Source organism: Heptranchias perlo, chromosome 17, assembly GCF_035084215.1.
Source record: "Heptranchias perlo isolate sHepPer1 chromosome 17, sHepPer1.hap1, whole genome shotgun sequence".
Lineage (NCBI taxonomy): Eukaryota > Metazoa > Chordata > Chondrichthyes > Hexanchiformes > Hexanchidae > Heptranchias > Heptranchias perlo.
The window spans coordinates 59,867,871-59,886,909 of NC_090341.1; the positions used below are offsets into that span (position 1 = coordinate 59,867,871).

At 43.8% G+C, this 19,039-nt stretch overlaps 1 protein-coding gene across 4 annotated transcripts in view; it reads right to left on the reverse strand.

Moving 5' to 3' along the window:
- The window catches only part of ift122 (intraflagellar transport 122 homolog (Chlamydomonas)), a 161,129-nt gene that overhangs the window by 135,345 nt on the left and 6,745 nt on the right, over positions 1-19,039 (reverse strand). For all 4 annotated transcript variants that reach the window (XR_010966127.1, XM_067999036.1, XM_067999035.1 and 1 more), the window contains exons 3-8: positions 16,552-16,636; positions 15,342-15,420; positions 13,455-13,531; positions 7,058-7,124; positions 2,927-3,067; positions 1,326-1,401 (exon numbers count right to left, since the gene is read on the reverse strand). Coding sequence is in view for 3 of the 4 variants with exons in the window: in XM_067999036.1 (XP_067855137.1) it covers positions 1,326-1,401; positions 2,927-3,067; positions 7,058-7,124; positions 13,455-13,531; positions 15,342-15,420; positions 16,552-16,636 (525 nt within the window). In the remaining variant the exon portion in view is untranslated. The remainder of the gene's footprint in view (positions 1-1,325; positions 1,402-2,926; positions 3,068-7,057; positions 7,125-13,454; positions 13,532-15,341; positions 15,421-16,551; positions 16,637-19,039) is intronic.

The window sequence follows — 19,039 nt, forward strand, 5'->3', positions numbered from 1 at the left end:
AAGGGAAAAATCTAACAAAGGTCAAGAAACCAATTGTAAAAATATGAGGAAATAAAATAAAGCACAATGTCAAAATATAACTTTACATTTTAGGGTCTGCAGTTTTAAGGGTAGTCTGGGTTTTACCATAAAAATTGGGGGAGGGGAGGAGAGAGGAAACAAAACTTAACACCAAAATGGCTTAAATTGCAAGCTTCCAATTTATTCAACTGCTTCTAATGTTTGTCATTCATTAAGTTCTCCCAATTCTACTTCATAAGATATGAAGTTAGCAATGAAAAAAAACTTTTTTGTTGGTGTTTTGTTGAATGAAGAGTGATGCTCGATGGGAGGCCAGTATACCGCAAGATGATCTGCGCAAAGTGCAGCACTCCCACATCGTCACACACAGCTAGAGCATTCTAAAACAAATGGCTGTGAGCAGTCTTTGAATATTAATAAAATTCAAATGTGCTCCACTGGCTCAGTGGTAAATACAATCCCCAGTGTAGTACCAGGCGGTCTCAGGCTCAATCTGTGATCTGTACTGATAGTGATCTCAGTGGGGCAACAGTAGGGACTTGACAATTGGCCTCAGTGCCCCTTGGTTGGGTGGGGGAGGGGAGGGGAAAAAAAAAAAAATCAGACAGGATTTATGCTTCTGGTAGCCATCCAATGACCCATGCTGGCAAGAATGTGTACGCAGACAGCTGGTGAAGACAAGATGCTCCCACCACACAGGTATATGTCTGGGCGTCGATGAACTCACACAGGCACAAACCTTCAAGGTAAAACTGTTCGAGGTTTCTGAAACACACAAAATACTGTTTAGGGTTAAGGATTCGTCTAGTTCCTTGATACACTATTTGTCAGTATACTGAGCCCAGTGTTCTTATAAATTCTAGGTGTAGCTGCTGGGCTTGCTGGAGGAAGAAAGATTGCTATTGAAAGGAAGTTCAAAATATATTTGGAGTGACTTTAATTTTGCTCATTGTTCATGCTTTATTCATTACGCCCTTACTAGGGTCCTTAAGTTTACCTGCCTGCTCCCCTTGTGTTTAATTTGTATGTGCTACATCTGGTCACTTTTGATTTGTTACTGCCTTATGAATAGGACATTTCAGACAATCAACTGGAAGAAATTTGCACATATACACTTTTGACACTGAAGTGTGACTTAAAAACTTTGACATGAGGGACAAAATATGCATTAGATGGAACTTTCATTCATGTACAATATAGATTAAAAAACTGAATAACATACATTTTACAATGTGTGATACCTTCCCTGCAACATTTCTGTACGATTAGGGTTGGGGTTATACGGAATTGTTTCCCAAACATACCTGTTTGCCACTCAGTTGGTAGAAAGAAAGTCGCTGCCCCCAGTCTGCCACAGCAAGGATGTCGGTGTGTTCATCTCTAAAATCCAAAGTGAAAGTTCAGAAGTTATTAATTGACTGTATATCACAATTATTTAGTAATATGCCAAGTTACTAGTGTATGGCATCATTCATAATGATAACAGTGCTAGTCAGGAACCACTCATTCAACTTGGTAACACAAAGGAGAATGAGACCAGCCAATTCTTTATTAATAGGCATGTAGAATATTATTGGGCCTCAACACTTTCGCTCAGTGGTTCTTCGAGTGAATATAAGAACACAGAACACCTCATCAAGTCATAGATTCAAGAAATCCTTAAATTACTCCATGCCAGTCAAACTAATGTTGTTACATCCACCTTTTCAAAGATTACCCATTTCTTGCATAGTATGGGATTTGTACCTATACAACAGACTGAAGGCATCTTATGGTCATTGCTTTATGGTGACTGAATACCTCAAATTCCATTTTTATTACATGAGATTTATACCTTCATTTTACAGATCGTATTCCATTATTAGAACCATTTTTTTTTAAGAAAAACATATCAGTGGCCTTGGCTGTGACCACTTGCCTCGTTTAATTAGCACAAAAAAAATCAATGGGGAATGTTTAATTCCTTTTAAAGGAGAACAAACCCTTACTTCAGACAAAACAGGAGGGAAGGGAAGTATTTTGAATTTTAAAATCTAAAGTACTCTTAACAGAAACACTGCACAGTATTCAGGAAAGAAGAGAAATTATACTGTCACCATTCAGAAACTATTGTTTTGACTTATATGGAGGAGATATTCATTGCAATTGTTTCCCAGTATTTCTTAGGGGAAGAGAAAACATTTTAGATTCAAAGTACTGCCCCTCCATACGGCAGGATTACTCAGTCAGGCTGCATGATGGGCAACCTCAAGAACGGTGAATAAAATGGGGTTCATTTGTTAATTTTCTTTTTTTATGAACTGACTTAAGATGAAGAGTATCAGTGCTGGAGAATGGAAAACTTCTTCAATTTGTCACCCAGAGGAAGTATCATGCACTTAAACTTCAGGTACATCACAAGGCACACGCACAGCAAAGTTCCCTCTGCTTTGCATCAACAATGTGCAACCTTAGAATTGCATCACCACTGCACCAACAGGAACTTTCTACCCCAGCCATCTTTATTGTCTCTCTGAATAAAATTGCCAATTTAATGCTGATTAGTTTTGAATTTTGGACTTTTTTTTTTGCTGGAGAACCATACAAGAACTAGGTTGAGACTGCACAAACTCATTTCACATGCTCTCATAGCCAGGAGAGAGAGACTTTCATCTCATTAGTCTGGACTGGATTTAAACCAAAAGACATTTGCGGTAACCCACCCAGTCCCCAACAAAGGGTTTCATTTCTGATATCTGTACTTCACATCACTGTAAATCTAACACAACTACCACTAGATTTTACCTGATAAACATTGGCTACAATCACTGTTTCGGCCTGTTTTACTTAGCTTTGAATGCTAATCATCTTAAAAACTCCCAAAGGGTTTGGTCCAGTTCACACTGGGGTGCGTCTCCTTACTTACTTGGATGGATTCCAGCAAATTGACCAGATAGGGACACCACCGGGTCGCTCAATTCTCACTTTCTCTTCTCCACTCTTACTTCGGATACTGACGACGCCACTGAACAGGCCGATGGCCAGGTACTGACCATCATTTGTCCAACTAGAAAAGTATTGCAAAAAAAAAGAACATTTTTAGGGAACATTTTTTAAAGGCAAAAAGTAACAATGACTCTGCACTTCAAGACGACCACTACTGGGCTTCTTTTTCGACAAATTTTCTCTCCTCCCCTTCTGAAGGCATTGATTCCCTGCTAGGATTATACTACCATCTATACGTCCTGCTGGTTGAGTAGTACTGGGATGGTCTGGCTCTCCTCTGGTGCTGACTGATTAATCTGGCTACTTTACAGCCTCCTACAAGAGCCAGAGTAGTGATAATGGGGGACTTCAACTATCCTAATATAGACTGGGATAGTAATAGTGTAAGGGGCAAAGAGGGGGGAGGAATTTTTGAAGTGTGTTCAGGAGAAATTTCTTGACCAGTACGTTTCCGGCCCAACGAGGAAGGCATTGCTGGATCTGGTTCTAGGGAATGAGGTGGGCCAAGTGCAGCAAGTGTCAGTGGGGGGACATTTAGGGAACAGCGATCATAGTATCATGAGGTTTCGATTAATTATGGAAAAGGACGAGGAGCAATCTAGAGTAAAAATACTCAATTGGAGGTGGGCCAATTTCAGAGGGATGAGAATGGATCTGGCCCGGGTAAATTGGAAACTAAGATTGGCAGGCAAAACTCGAATTGAACAGTGGGCGGCCTTTAAAGAGTAGATGGTTCGGGTACAGTGTCGGTACATTCCCACTAGGGGAAAAGGTAGGGCAACTAAAACCAGAGATCCGTGGATGACGATAGAGTAAAATGAAGCAGAAAAAAGGGGCGTATGACAGATATCAGGTTGATAATACAAGTGAGAACCAAACTGAATATAGAAAGTTCAGAGGGAAAGTGAAAAAGGAAATAAGAGGGGCAAAGAGTGAGAAAAGACTGGCCGCCGACATAAAAGGGAATCCAAAAGTCTTCTATAGGCATTTAAACAGTAAACGGGTAGTAAGAGGAGGGGTGGGGACAATTAGGGACCAAAAAGGAGATCTACGCATGGAGGCAGAGAGCATGGCTGAGGTACTAAATGAGTACTTTGCATCTGTCTTTACCAAGGAAGAAGATGCTGCCAAAGTCACAGTAAAAGAAGAGGTAGTTGAGATATTGGATGAGCTAAAAATTGATAAAGAGGAGTTACTAGAAAGGCTAGCAATACTTAAAGTAGATAAGTCACCTGGTCCGGATGGGATGCATCCTAAGGTTGCTGAGGGAAGTAAGGATGGAAATTGCAGAGGTACAGTTCATAATCTTCCAATCATCCTTCGATATGGGGGTGGTGCCAGAGGACTGGAGATTTGTAAATGTTACACCCTTTTTTGAACAAGGGTGTAAAGACAAACCCAGCACTACAGGCCAGTCGATATAGCCTGGTGGGGAAACTTTTAGAAACGATAATCCGGGACAAAGCTAATAGTCACTTGGACAAGTGTGGATTAATTAAGGAAAGCCAGCACGGATATATTAAAGGCAAATTGTTAACTAACGGATTTGTTAACTAACCTGATAGAGTTTTTTGATGAGGTAACAGAGAGGGTAGATGAGGGCAATGCAGTTGTTGAGGTGTATACGGACTTTCAAAAGGCGTTTGATAAAGTGACGCATAATAGGTTTGTCATCAAAGTTGAAGCCCATGGAATAAAAGGGGCAGTAACAGCATGGATACAAAACTGGCTAAGTGACAGGAAACAGAGTAGTGGTGAACGGTTGTTTTTCGGACTGGAGGGAGGTACACAGTGGTATTCCCCAGGGGTCGGTTCTAGGACCACTGCTTTTTTTGATATACACTAATGACTTGGACTTGGGTGTACAGGGCACAATTTCAAAATTTGCAGATGACACAAAACTTAGAAGTGTGGTGAACAATAAGGAGGATAGTAATAGACTTCAAGGGGACATAGACAGGCTGGTGGAATGGGCGGACACGTGGCAGATGAAATTTAACGCAGAAAAGTGCAAAGTTATACTTTTGGTAGGAAGAACGAGGAGAGCCAATATAAACTAAAGGGTACAATTCTAAAAGGGGTGCAGGAACAGAGAGATCTGGGGGTATATGTGCACAAATCTTTGAAGGTAGCAGGGCTGCTTGAGAAAGTGGTTCAAAAAGCATATAGGATCCTGGGCTTTATAAATAGAGGCATTGAGTACAAAAGGAAGTCCTGATGAACCTTTATAAAACACTGGTTCGGTCACAACTGGAGTATTGTGTCCAGTTCTGGGCATTGCACTTTCAGAAGGATGTGAAGGCCTTAGAGATGGTGCAGAAGAGATTTACTAGAATGATTCCAGGGATGAAGGACTTTAGTTACATGGATAGATTGGAGAAGCTGGGATTGTTCTCCTTAAAACAGAGAAGGAAGAGAGGAGATTTGATAGAGGTTTTCAAAATCATGAAGGGTCTAGGCAGAGTATGTAGGTAGAGAGAAACTTCCCAGTGGCGGAAGGGTCAAGAACCAGGGGACATAGATTTAAGATGATTGGCAAAAGAACCAAAGGCGACATGAGGAAAAACTTTTTTACACAGCGAGTGGTTAAGATCTGGAATGCACTGCCTGAGGGAGTGGTGGAAGCAGATTCAATCATGGTTTTCGAAAGGGAATTAGATAAGTACTTGAAAGAAAAAAATTTGCAGGGCTACGGGGAAAGGGCGTGGGAGTGGGACTAGCTGGGTTGCTCTTGGAGAGCTGGTACAGACTCGACGGGCCAAATGGCCTCCTTCCGTGCTGTAAACATTCTATGACTGTATGCTGCTCCTCTTCCTCCAGCTTATAGATCATATAAAGTGGGATTCTAGCTCAGTAATTCTGTTGAAATACAATGCTTTCCTAGGGTAGTGCAAAATTGAATGTAGGGGAAGGCTTCCTAAATATAAGGGAGAAAAGATTTTTGCAACACCTGCAGTAATTCCCAAGATATGACCAAAAGACTTCACGACTAATCTCAGTGTCCCTTTAACCAAGTACTTCTTTGATGAAAGGGTTCTGGCAAACTGCGTCTTTTAAACAGTGGTGCACATTCTCACGGACGGATGGGATGGTGGAGGTCCCAGAATGTAGGACGGGTGAAGTCACCCCATCGTAACCCCATCATTTGCGTGTGTCAGCCACTGTGAGGGCGGGGGCTTCTTCAGCCCACTGTGAGACTGATGGGAATTTCTGCTCGGTGCTACGCCAGCAGAGCCCCAGCATAAATCAGACCCATCAGAAATTCCTGGTTCCCGCAAACGTGCAAACCCTAACTTACGTCCTCCCCCAACCCAGAAATTTTGGGGCCATGATATCTATGCTCCTGATTATGGCCAGGTTTGGAAACAGATCACTTGGGAAGTTTGTTTAAAACCTGATGAAGTGTTTTTAATAACCACAAAATATGAGATGCATCATGTTCATATTTGTCAAATCAATTCAAACATATTTAAATACTACTGAATCACTCTGATCCAATCATCTTTAGTGAACCTCTGGTTCTTTAAAACTTGTGACTGTTGTACAGATATTGTAGAGCTTGATAAATGTGATTTCCTTTTTAGCTGCACAGACTATTCCTTCTGCCTGCAATGAGGAAAACTGTCCAAACTGCATTGCTACCCATCCATGGGACAATGACAGCAGGTCTGTGCTGTTCAACATGGGATTGTACCAAAGGATATACTTGTAAAAAGTCGGTCAGCCAGGTGGTGAAGAATAGAATACTAGAGCCTAGTCTTCAGTTTTTTCCAAGCCTTTGTTCCCAGAGATCCCCCTTACTCTTCGTCCACTCCCGAGATAAGCTCCCTCCTATAAACGGATACAAGAGTCCCCAATTGATACCCACCACCTGAATACAATTAACACTAATTGATATAAATCATATGGATACAATTAACAATACACTGACAAACATACTGGGAGTTTGTAACTGCAAGCATAAAGCTCAAACAGTTTGTGACCATCAGACTTGGGAAAATGTTTTAAAAAACCACAAGAACAATGCTACGAGTAGCAAAGACTGGATTACCTGCAGCAGGTGATTTTGCTGTTGACTTTGTGCTTGGAGACAGATTTCTGCTCTGGAGACCACAAACCTGCATTGAAATCATTTCAAATACCAAGGCAAAATTAAGTTAAATTATTCTAAATATGTGAATTCAAATCTCTCAATCCATTAATTCAGTCAGTCACTCTGCAAATTCAAATGATTGTTTCTAATTTACTTACAGTACTTCATAAATAGGGGTTTCGGCAAACAGTGAGGAGGACTGTAAAATATTTCAAGAGGACGTGGGCAGGTTAGCAGAATGGGCAGACAGGTGGCAGATGCAATTTATTACAGAGAAGTGTGAGTTAATAAATTTTGGACTGGAAACAAGGAATGAGAGTATAAACTCAATGGAAAGACACCTAAGTGTGTCGATGATCAGAGACACCCAAGAGTTCAAATACATAATTTTCTGAAAGTGCAAGTGCAGGTAGAGAAAGTCGCAAAAAAAGCCTACGTCATTTTGGGTTTTACAAATAGGGGCATAAAGTACAAAGGCAAAGAAGTAATGATAAATTTGTAGCTATTATTGGTTAGGCCAGAGTTAGAATACTGTGAGCAGTTTTGGGTAGCCCATTATAGAAAGGGCATTAAAGTGCAGTATAGATTCACTAGGATGGTGCCATGGATGGGAAAATAGTTATTAAGCAAGACCTGAGATACTGGGACTATTCCCATTGGAACAGAGAAGGCTAAGAGGAGATTTAATTGAGCTTTTTAAAATTATGAAGGGTTATGATAGGGTGAATAGGGATACACTATTTGCTCTGGTTGGGGAGTCAGTGACGAGGGGGCTATCAATTAAAAATTTTCACTAAGAGAGTGACGAGAGGGGTTAGGAGAAATTTCTTTACACAGAAATGAGTGCACACCCCTAAAAGAGCCCACGCAATTTCATGTGCATTCATTTAAATGGACGGAAGATCAGGCAGCCTCCCTTATGGACGTGCACACTTCCCACCTGATTTTCCTGTATTCAGTGCCCTCAGGACCAGGGAAATCTACCCCCAAATCTCCTGTAAGGACTCTAGAAATGAGCAAAGTAGCTCAAAGAGTGGTGTGGGAGACAGAGGTTTTGATTAATGGGGAACTGGCACCAGTACTGGGGAAAGAGGGAGCTGTTCTGTTGGGACAGGCGCCACTTAAACCAGGCTGGGACGAGCATCCTCGCGAATCGAATAACGAGGGCAGTACATAGGGCTTTAAACTAAAAAAGGGAGGGTGGGGGGGGTGAGGTGTCAGGTGATGGGAAATTTAGAAATCTAATGAGAAAAGTCAAGGCAACAGAGCAGTGTAGTGATTTGGGTAAACATAAGCAGAGTATGGCAGGAAGGGACAGAGAGGTTACCGGTGGTAAAAAGTCAAAATTAAAGGCTCTTTATCTGAATGCACGGAGCATTCGTAACACGATAGATGAATTAGTTGCACAAATAGAGACAAATGGGTTTGATCCAATAGCCATTACAGAGACATGGGGCCCGATGTTAGCAGGGCTGCGGTTTCTCGGCGGGGGGGCTATCGGGCGCATGGGTAACGCGCCCGGTGAAATTAGTCAGCTCCCCACGCAATTGTAGCATACAATCCACTAATTGGATCCACTTACCTGCTCCTCCGGGTTCCCCACTGCTGATTTGCGCGTCGGACGGGCTGCCCATGCGCAGTAAGATCTGTCAGCTGGAGGAGCTCTATTTAAAGGGGCAGTCCTCCACTGACAGATGCTGCAACAAACAGACAAAAAAAATCACAGCATGGAGCAGCCCAGGGGGAAGGCTGCTCCCAGTTTAATGATGCCTCACTCCAGGTATCAATACATAGGGTGAGGAGGAGGGGGAGAACAGAGATCTTCCTCCCGGCGGGCGGGAGGAAGCGGCCTGCCTCTGCCACCAGGAAGGCCTGGCTCGAGGTGGCAGAGGAGGTCACCTGCACCACCAACATATCGCCCACCTGCATACAGTGCAGGAGGCGCTCCAATGACCTCAGTAGGTCAGCCAAAGTGAGTACACTTACTCTGTCCACTACACTCCGTCTGCCACATCACCGCCCCCAACCCACATCTCCTTCTGCACTGCCAACACTACTCTGTCACATCACCCCTCATACCCACTCAAACCTCATCCTCATCGTACCTGAACCTACTCACCTCGCCAGTACTCATCCCGCCACTACCACTCAACCCAATCCTCATACAATCTCATGGCTCTATCTCGTACTCACCCTCTCATGCATCTCTTTCACGGCCAGCCTCACTCAACCTGCCACTACCTGTGCTGCAGCCACAGGGCATGCATCACATACGTGCAGTAGGCAGCGTAAGGCAAACGTGTCGTGAGCATGAAGGGGATGCACAAGGGTGTTTGAGGGTTTGTCATGGTTGTTACTTGTATTGAATTTCTGACCAACTCACATTACATATTATATTGGCACCACTACTGCCACGTCTTCGCGAATCTTGTCTAGTCTGTGCAATAATGCCCTTTCCTGAGGATCACTATGAAGACCCACAACTGATGCCACCCATTGTGTCACTGCAGAGTGGGTGTAGGTGTATTTGCAGGGCTCTTTTGTGCAGACGGCTGAGAGACGTCGGCGATGTCCCCGGTTGCACCCTGGAAGGATGCGATGGAGAGGTTGTTGAGGGCAGTGGTGACTTTGACAGCGACAGGTAAAAGGATAGTGCTCGGGCCAGCCGGGAGCAGCTTGGCATGAAGGAGGCTGCAGATGTCCACGACTACATGTCGAGTGACTCTGAGCCTCCGTGTGCACTGCTGCTCAGAGAGGTCCAGGAAGCTGAGCCTCAGTCTGTGGGCCCTGTGGAGAGGGTAGTGCCCCCTGCGACGTATCTCTCTCTGCGGTTGCCCTCCCTCCTGCTGTGCAGGTGGATGTGTCACAGCACTCTGTTGTGGAGCTCCACGTGTCAGAGGTGGACGGCGTGGCCGGCGAGGCTGGTGATGCTGTTCGCCCTCCGAGGGGGTCATGACTGCAGCTACGGCGGCCCCCATCCAGAAGATGTACATCCGAGGGGGTCCGTAAGGTAGGTAAATGTGTCTGGACACCGGGGTAAGTGTGCAAGTTGGTGACTTTGATTGTCAGGAGGAGGGTGGTGGAGGCCAAACTTTGTCCCAAGTGACAGAGTGGCCTCCTGCAATGAGTGAGGGTCTCTCCACCCCCCCCCACAACCTGTCAAATGGACCTTTGCAGCTGCCACAGGCTGATGGCTGCAACAGGTCCATTTGAACTGGGAGTGTTTCCCCCAGTGTGGGAAACAGTCCCAGGTTGCTCTAAAATCCCACCCCTCCTCACATCATCCCTTAATCAGGTCAGTTAATGACCTGAAATACCCAAAAAAATACTTTCAAGTGGCATCCCGCTGGCTTTAATTGCCTGCGGGCTTCCCACCAGCGGGGGCTGCGCGCGCACGCCCGCGCGTCAGCGGGGAACCCGGAAGTGGGCGGGATCGAGGTGCGATCCGGTCCCGCTCCTGGATTTCGCAATTTTCGGGGCCCCCCCCACCAGGAACGCACCCGATAGCGGGTGCTAAAATGCTGCCCATCGTTACAAAGTGATCAAGGTTGGGGACTAAATATTCCAGAGTACATGACGTTTAGAAAAGACAGGCAGAATGGAAAAGGAGGGGGTGTAGCCCTGATAATAAAGGATGACATAAAGACAGTGGTGAGAAAGGATCTTGGCTCAAAGATCAGGAAGTAGAATCAGTCTGGGTGGAAATAAGAAATAACAAGGGGCAGAAAACACTGGTGAAGTAGTTTATAGGCCCCCGAATAGTAGCTATACCATTGGACAGAGTATTAATCATGAAATAATAGGAGCTTGTAACAAAGGTAATGCAATAATCGTGGGGGACTTTAATCTTCATATAGACTGGGCAAATCAAATTGGCAAAGGTAGCTTGGAGGACGAGTTCATGGAATGCATTCGAGACGGTTTCCTAGAACAATACACCATGGAATCAATCAGGGAACAGGCTATTTTAGATCTTGTATTATGTAATGAGACAGGGTTAATTAGTAAGCTCACAGTAAAGGATCCTCTGGGGAAGAGTGATCATAATGATAGAATTTCACATTGAGTTCGAGAGTGACATACTTAAATCAGCAACTAGAGTCTTAAACTTAAATTAAGCCAATTACATAGGTATGAGGGGTGAGTTGGCGAAGGTAGATTGGGAAATTAGATTAAAGGGTAGGACGGTTGATAAACAATGACAAATATTTAAAGAAATATTTCAATATTCTCAACAAATATACATTCCATTGAGAAATAAAAACTCCATGAGAAAAGTGATCCCTCCGTGGCTAACTAAAAGAGGTTAAGGATAGTATTAGATTAAAAAAAGAGGCCTATAATGTTGCCGGGAAGAGTAGTAAGCCTGAGGATTGGGACAGTTTTAGAAACCAGCAAAGGACGACCAAAAAACTGATAAGACAGGAGAAAATAGACTATGAGAGTAAACTAGCAAGAAATATAAAAACAGATTGTAAGAGCTTCTATAAGTATGTAAAAAGGAAGAGAGTACCAAAAGTAAATGTTGGCCCCTTAGAGGCTGAGACAGGAGAAATTATAGTGCAGAATCAGGAAATGGCAGACATGTTAAATAAATATTTTGTATCTGTGTTCACAGTAGAAAACACAAAAAGCATACCAGAAATAGCGGGGAACCAAGGGCTAATGAGAGTGAAGAACTTAAAATAATTATCCGTAGAGAAGAAGAGTACTTGAGAAACTAATGGGACTAAAAGCCGATAAATCCCCTGGGCCAGAAGGCCTACATCTGAGGGTTATAAAAAAGGTGCTTGCAGAGATAGTGGATGCATTAGTTATGATCTTCCAGAATTCCCCAGATTCTAGAACGGTCCCATCGGATTGGAAGGTAGCAAATGTAACTCCGTTATTCAAAAAGGTAGGGAGAGAGAAAACAGGGAACTACAGGCCGATTAACCTAACATCAGACATCAGGAAAATGCTAGAATCCATTATTAAGGAAGTGGTGACAGGGCATTTAGAACATCACAATATGATTAGGCAGAGTTAACGTGGTTTTATGAAAGAGAAATCGTGTTTGACAAATTTATTAGAGTTTTTTGAAGATGTAACTAGCAGGGTAGATAAAGGGGAACCAGCGGACATAGTATATTTGGATTTTCAAAAGAAATTCAATAAGGTGCCATTTAAAAGGTTGTTATGCAAGATAAGGGCTCATGGGGTTGGGGTCACATATTAGCATAGATAAAAGATTGGTTAATGGACAGAAAACAGACAGTAGGGATAAACGGGTCATTTTCAGGTTGGCAGGCTGTAACTAGTGGGGTGCTGCAAGGATCGGTGCTTGGGCCTCAGATATTTACAATCTACATTAATGACTTAGATGAAGGGACCGAGTGTAATGTATCCAAGGATATATTTGCCTTAGAGGCGGTACAACTCAGGTTCACTAGATTAATTCCTGGGATGGGAGGATTGTCCTATGAGGAGAGGTTGATTAAAATGGGCCTATACTCTCTGGAGTTTAGAAGACTGTGAAGCGATCTCATTGAAACATATAAGATTCTGAGAGGGCTCAACAGGGTAAATGCTGACAGGTTGTTTCCCCTGGCTGGAGAATCTAGAACTAGAGGGCACAGTCGCAGGATAAGGGGTCGACTATTCAAGACTGAGATGAGAAGGAATTTCTTCACGCAGAGGTTTGTGAATCTTTGGAATTCTCTACCCCAGAGGGCTGTGGATGCTGAGTCGTTCAATATATTCAAGGCTGAGATTGATAGATTTTTGGACTCATGGGGAATCAATGGATATGGGGATCGGGCAGGAAAGTGGAGTTGAGGTTGAAGATCAGCCAGGATCTGATTGAATGGCGGAGCAGGCTCGAGGGGCCAAAAGGCCTACTGCTGCTCCTATTTCTTATGTTCTAATTAATGGAATCCATATTATTTCCACTTCTCAAGTTGCTTTTTTAAAAAACAATTGTTGCTTCTCAAGTAGATGGTTGCAGGTTCATAATCTACGTGGCTCAGGTCTGCCTGCCACCAATAGGAAGAAATACCAATGATTCTTGACCAAGCTACATCATGGTCCATCTCAGAATAGTGGAGCTGTCTGGGGCCCTGTATTAAAGCCCTCTAAATACATGGACAGGCTATAAAAACTCCCTCTGTGCAGAAATCCCTGCCAGCTTATTGAAGAAGTCTCTATAGCTGCCATGATTCTTTACAATGAATACTGCACACCCACATCTGATTCCTCAAGCTACGACTTCCAACAAAAAGTCCTTTTGCACAATTTAAGTAATTAATAATGAGTGGTTAAAAAACACTAATATAACTGATTTTTAGGTTTTTGAAAATATTAAAGATCAAATTACCAAAGTCACTGGAGGAACAGGAAGCCAGTTGGTGAGTGACTGGGTTATACGCAATACACTGAATGGAATCATTATGTCTGTAGATTGGGATGAAAACAAAGAAAAAGGCTTAGTTATTGCAGATCAGATCAAAAGCAGATAATAACCATTTCACTATTGAATCTTCCATCTGCATTCTGGAAGTATCTGTCCAACTATATATAAAAGTAACAGACTGTGTTTGTCAGGCCCCACACATCTGATCAGTCCAAAAAACGTGATCCAAATTCCCACATACGATTAGTTGTGGTAAGCACATTGGATTGGCTCCTGCTAACCACATGATGATCAAAGACCAATCCGTGGACTCTCTTCACGCTCCTGCTGTGTCACCAACCTCCAATCCCAATCAGCCCCAAGGCTGCCTGCTCACGCTCAGGCCGACTGTTTACTTTGGGATCCTGAGCTCCCCACTCATTCTGAGGCCACAGGTCTAATAACAATCGTTATATATGCACAGACACACACGCAATAGCTGATCTCCTGTACCATTGGTCACAGTAAGTTGGGAGTTTTGCTGTTTTATAATGACATTATATCTATTTAACATACAATATATCAGAATACAATTATACCATGTAATGGACAATAATATAGTTACATCTAACACACTGTTATAATTTAGTTGATTTCCTTCACATTGGTCATGGACAAAAATGTTTTTGTTTCTCTTCCCTGTAACCATCTCTGCTTTTATCCCAATGTGTAATTCCTTTTGTGTCGGTCTCTATCTTCAACACTTTCTCTTCCTCTCTCTGAATGTGGCTCAGTGTGGTATCTGTATCTTTGTGTCCAACTCTTTCTCATTGTTTCCATCTTCCTCTTTCTAAAAGGTATCTTCTGTCTTCTGCCTTCTGCCTTCTCTCTCTCTCTCTCTCTCTCTCTCGTCTCACAAAGATCACTGTGGATGAGCGAGGCCATTCGGCCCATCTAACTCATCCGTCCATAGAAACCTACAGTCTCCCCCAAGATAGTACTGAACTGCCACTTGTATGATTCCAGTTTTTGCCTCTATACTGTAGGATCAATGCCTCATAAGATTTCCAAAGGGTTGCCTTTGAGATTCATACAGGAAATTGTGTCTGAAGCTTTACAGAATCATAGAAAGGTTACAGCACAGAAGGAGGCCATTCGGCCCATCGAGTCCGCACCGCAAGAGTAATCCAGCTAGTCCCACTCCCCCATAGAATCAATATGCATGAGTTTCCTGGCTGGTTCACTGCAGGCTTGTCTCAATTTGCTGACTGATTTAACGTTTCTACTGTGAAACCAACCAATTGGAAACTAGGGTGAAAAAAAAATCACTCCTCATTTTGATTGGTTGACTGTTCCCATCGTGCAAAATAACCAATCTGGGGACGGGGGAAAAAATTTTCCTCCCTTTCAGCCATCATGACATTTCGCCACTTACAGCCCAGCAAGCATACAGGAAGGGGTGAATCGTAACGTATCTCCGTAACACCTGGCAGTGGGCTGCTAATCCTATAACCACCAGCACTACCTCTGCTCTAGCCTGTTCTCGCTCACTGATTCCTATTGCTTGCTTGCTTCCCTCCCTGCCTTGGGCCTACACTCCTGGGGTCTTTGCTCTTCGGTGAGCTTCAGTCCTTGCCCCTCACTCCTTGCTGTGCCTTCCACCTACTATCCCACCCTTCCCTGGACCTGCAGGCAACATTAAGGGAAAGGTAGTGCTAAGTCTTTTTTTATTTTTTGCAGTTATGTTTTAAACAGAGACCCAAAAATTAGTTTAATAATACCAGCTTTTTAATCAGAATTTGCTTTTCATTTCAATGCAAATATATTTCCAAGAGTTCCAGGAGAAAATGAAACAAATAAAAGGAAACTCACGTATACTTCAAGATGCCTTCTAGTTTAGAGGTCCAGATAATAATACTCTTGTCAGTGGAACCAGATGCAAATCGCTTACCTAAGAAGATCGTGGTTAATTAGTTCAGAAAAAACAAGCACAAATTCATTTTCACTCTCAAACCTGTAACGACTTGAGTTTCGGAATTGCAGATTCAAAGCAAGGTGACTCCTGAATAACACACTATTGCCACCTTGAGTGGATGGTAACCCAACACATCTGATCTCCACAGGCAATATGTCTTAAGTGAGCTCCTTATATGAGGACATGACATTTACAGGTTAGCATAGAGCAAATCTTCCTAAGGACAGGATGCAAGAAGTTTTTTTTATTTAAAAAAAACCTTGCAGGCCAGTCCTCTGGGACCAGTGTCACACACCTCAGAGTGGCCAGTTTCACAGGAGTATAGGCACAGGCCTGGGAGTGGGTTAGCTGCCTGCCCTCTTGCACAGCAATGAAAAATGTTATGGGGAACAAACAGAACAGAATAGAAACTTTCAATGAAAAAAATTGTTGAACTTGGTTCAGGCTCAAACTGAGACCCCAGTGGCTCAGTTGGTAAAGTCAGTATGTAGCTGACAATACTGACTAGCAGGTTCCCAATTCAATTATCAGTCTGTGCTAAGTTAGCCGCTCAGTTGGTGCATTAGAATTAGTCTCAGCGCCTTGCGCTAGGATGAGGAAATCAGTCAGGGCTCCTGCAGCTGAGCATTATCCATGCTAGAAGATGCATGTTTGGATGTCGAATGAGGCCAGGATCAGGCTTGGCTGTGATGCCCCAAATGGTTGAATACCCTCCAACGCTCATTGTCTGGGCTCACATGTGCTAAGGTATCAGAGGGCAACAACACCTATGGATCCATACCCTGGCAAGAACTAATGCCTTCAGGAGACCAATTCTAAATAGGTTTACTTTATACACACATACATACATATATATACTCTGCGCAGAGAGAGCTCCTGATAGAGACAAGCTGTAAGAGTGGGTGACAAGTGGAGCTGGTGTACTTGGGCACAATTAGGGAGAGAAAATGCTACAATGGTCAATAACTGTCACTGCTGCAGGTGGAGGGGACAATAAAATCTAAAGCCAAGAAGTGGAAGAAACAGAATTTAAAACAATGCTCTAAAATAAACATTTCTGCAGGGAACATTGACCTATTCCTCAGGTACATAATTCTTGTCACTTACCATCTTTAGCGTAGGCCACACAGTAGACAGTATCTCGGTGTCCCTTGAGTGGCTGAATGAGCGTTCCATCGGAAGTATCGTATACCTGGAAATAAAACAGCATATTTTACTTCACAGAGCTGGACATCGCTGCCTGCAGTCAATGGTACAAACTGAAAATATTGTTAGAGCTGGACATCTCCACCAGTGCTCCACCTGACCTGAAGCTGCCTGTATTTCCAGGTTCAGTACATGTCCAAAGAGCAGGCCTGCCCCTTGAGCTGGGCCTACGCCCAGATCAAGGGTGAAGATTCCGCTGCTGTTGCAGATTTCTGAGGCTTACAGATGTGGGGCCTTCTGGCTGCTGTTCAAAAGTAGCCCCAAAGCTTCGCTGGGCACCTGTGCAGAAAATGTGACACTTACCTTTTTAAGCCTCCATTGGCTGGCCCTCTCAGATGATCCCATGTGAGTGGGGCCAGACGCTTAGGCACTTGCCCAGCCTAACTCAGTAGTAGGAAAGATGTTAGAATCTATAATTAAGGACTTAGTAACAGGGCACTTAGAAAATCATAATATGATTAGGCAGAGTCAACATGGTTTTATGAAAAGGAAATCGTGTTTGACAAATCTATTAGTTTTCTGAGGATGTAACTAGAAGGGTAGATAAAGGGGAACCAGTGGATGTCGTATATTTGGATTTTCAAAAGGCATTCGATAAGGTGCCACACAAAGGTTGTTACACAAGATTAGGCCTCGTGGGATTGGGGGTAATATATTAGCGTGGATTGATGATTAGTTAACGGACAAAAAAAAGAGTAGGAATAAACGGGTCATTTTCGGGTTGGCGGGTTGTAACTAGTGGGGTGCCACAAGGATCGGTGCTTGGGCCTCAGCTATTTACAATCTATATAACTGTCTTAGATGAAGGGACCAAGTGTGAGGTATCCAAGTTTGCTGATGGTCTGCTGGTACAAAGCTAGGTGGGAAAGTAAGCTGTGAGGAGGAAGCAAAAACAAGGGGATATAGACAGGTTATGTGAGTGGGCAAGAAGGTGGCAGATGGAGTATAAAGTGGGGAAATGTTAGATTATCCACTTTGGTAGGAAGAATAGAGAAGCAGAATATTTTTTAAAAGGGTGAGAGACTAAGAAAGGTTGGTATTTAGATTGATTTGGGTGACCTTGTACACGAATCACATACAAGTAGAGCAAGCAATTAGAAAAGTAAATGGTATGTTGGCCTTTATTGCAAGGATGTTGGAGTACAAGAGTAAGGAAGTCTTGTTGCAATTGTTCAGAGCTTTGGTAAGACCACATCTGAAGTACTGTGTACAGTTTTGGTCTTCTGACCTAAGAAAAAATATACTTGCCTTAGAGGGGGTGCAGGTAAGGTGAGAGTGACTCTCCTTGACATTAAGGCAGCATTCGACAGAGTGTGGCATCAAGGAGCCCTAATAAAATTGAAGTCAATGGGAATCAGGGGGAAAACTCTCCAGTGGCTGGAGTCATACATAGCACAAAGGAAGATGGTAGTGGTTGTTGGAGGCCAATCATCTCAGCCCCAGGACATTACTGCAGGAGTTCCTCAGGGCAGTGTCCTAGGCCCAACCATCTTCGGCTGCTTCATCAATGACCTTCCCTCCATCATGAAGTCAGAAATGGGGATGTTCGCTGATGACTGCATGGCGTTCAATTCCATTCGCAATCCCTCAGATAATGAAGCAGTCCGTGCCCGCATGCAGCAAGACCTGGACAACATCCAGGCTTGGGTTGATAAGTGGCAAGTAACATTCGCGCCAGACAAGTGCCAGGCAATGACCATCTCCAACAAGAGAGAGTCTACCCACCTCCCCCTGACATTCAACGGCATTACCATCGCCGAATCCCCCACCATCAACATCCTGGGGGGGTCACCATTGACCAGAAACTTAACTGGACCAGCCATATAAATACTGTGGCTACAAGAGCAAGTCAGAGGCTGGGTGTTCCGTGGTGAGTGACTCACCTCCTGATTCCCCAAAGCCTTTCCACCATCTACAAGGCGCAAGTCAGGAGTGTGATGGAATACTCTCCACTTGCCTGGATGAGTGCAGCCCCAACAGCACTTAAGGAGGTCGACACCATCCTGGACAAAGCAGCCCGCTTGATTGGCACCCCATCCACCTAATCATTCACTCCCTTCACCACCGGCGCACCATGGCTACAGTGTGTACCATCTACAGGATGCACTGCAGCAACTCGCCAAGGCTTCTTCAATAGCACCACCCAAAGCCACGACCTCTACCACTTAGAAGGACAAGGGCAGCAGGCACATGGGAACAACACCACCTGCACGTTCCCCTCCAAGTCACAAACCATCCCGACTTGGAAATATGTCGCTGTTCCTTCATCATCGCTGGGTCAAAATCCTGAAACTCCCTACCTAACAGCACTGTGGGAGAACCTTCACCACACGGACTGCAGTGGTTCAAGGCAGCAGCTCACCACCACCTTCTCAAGTCCAATTAGGGA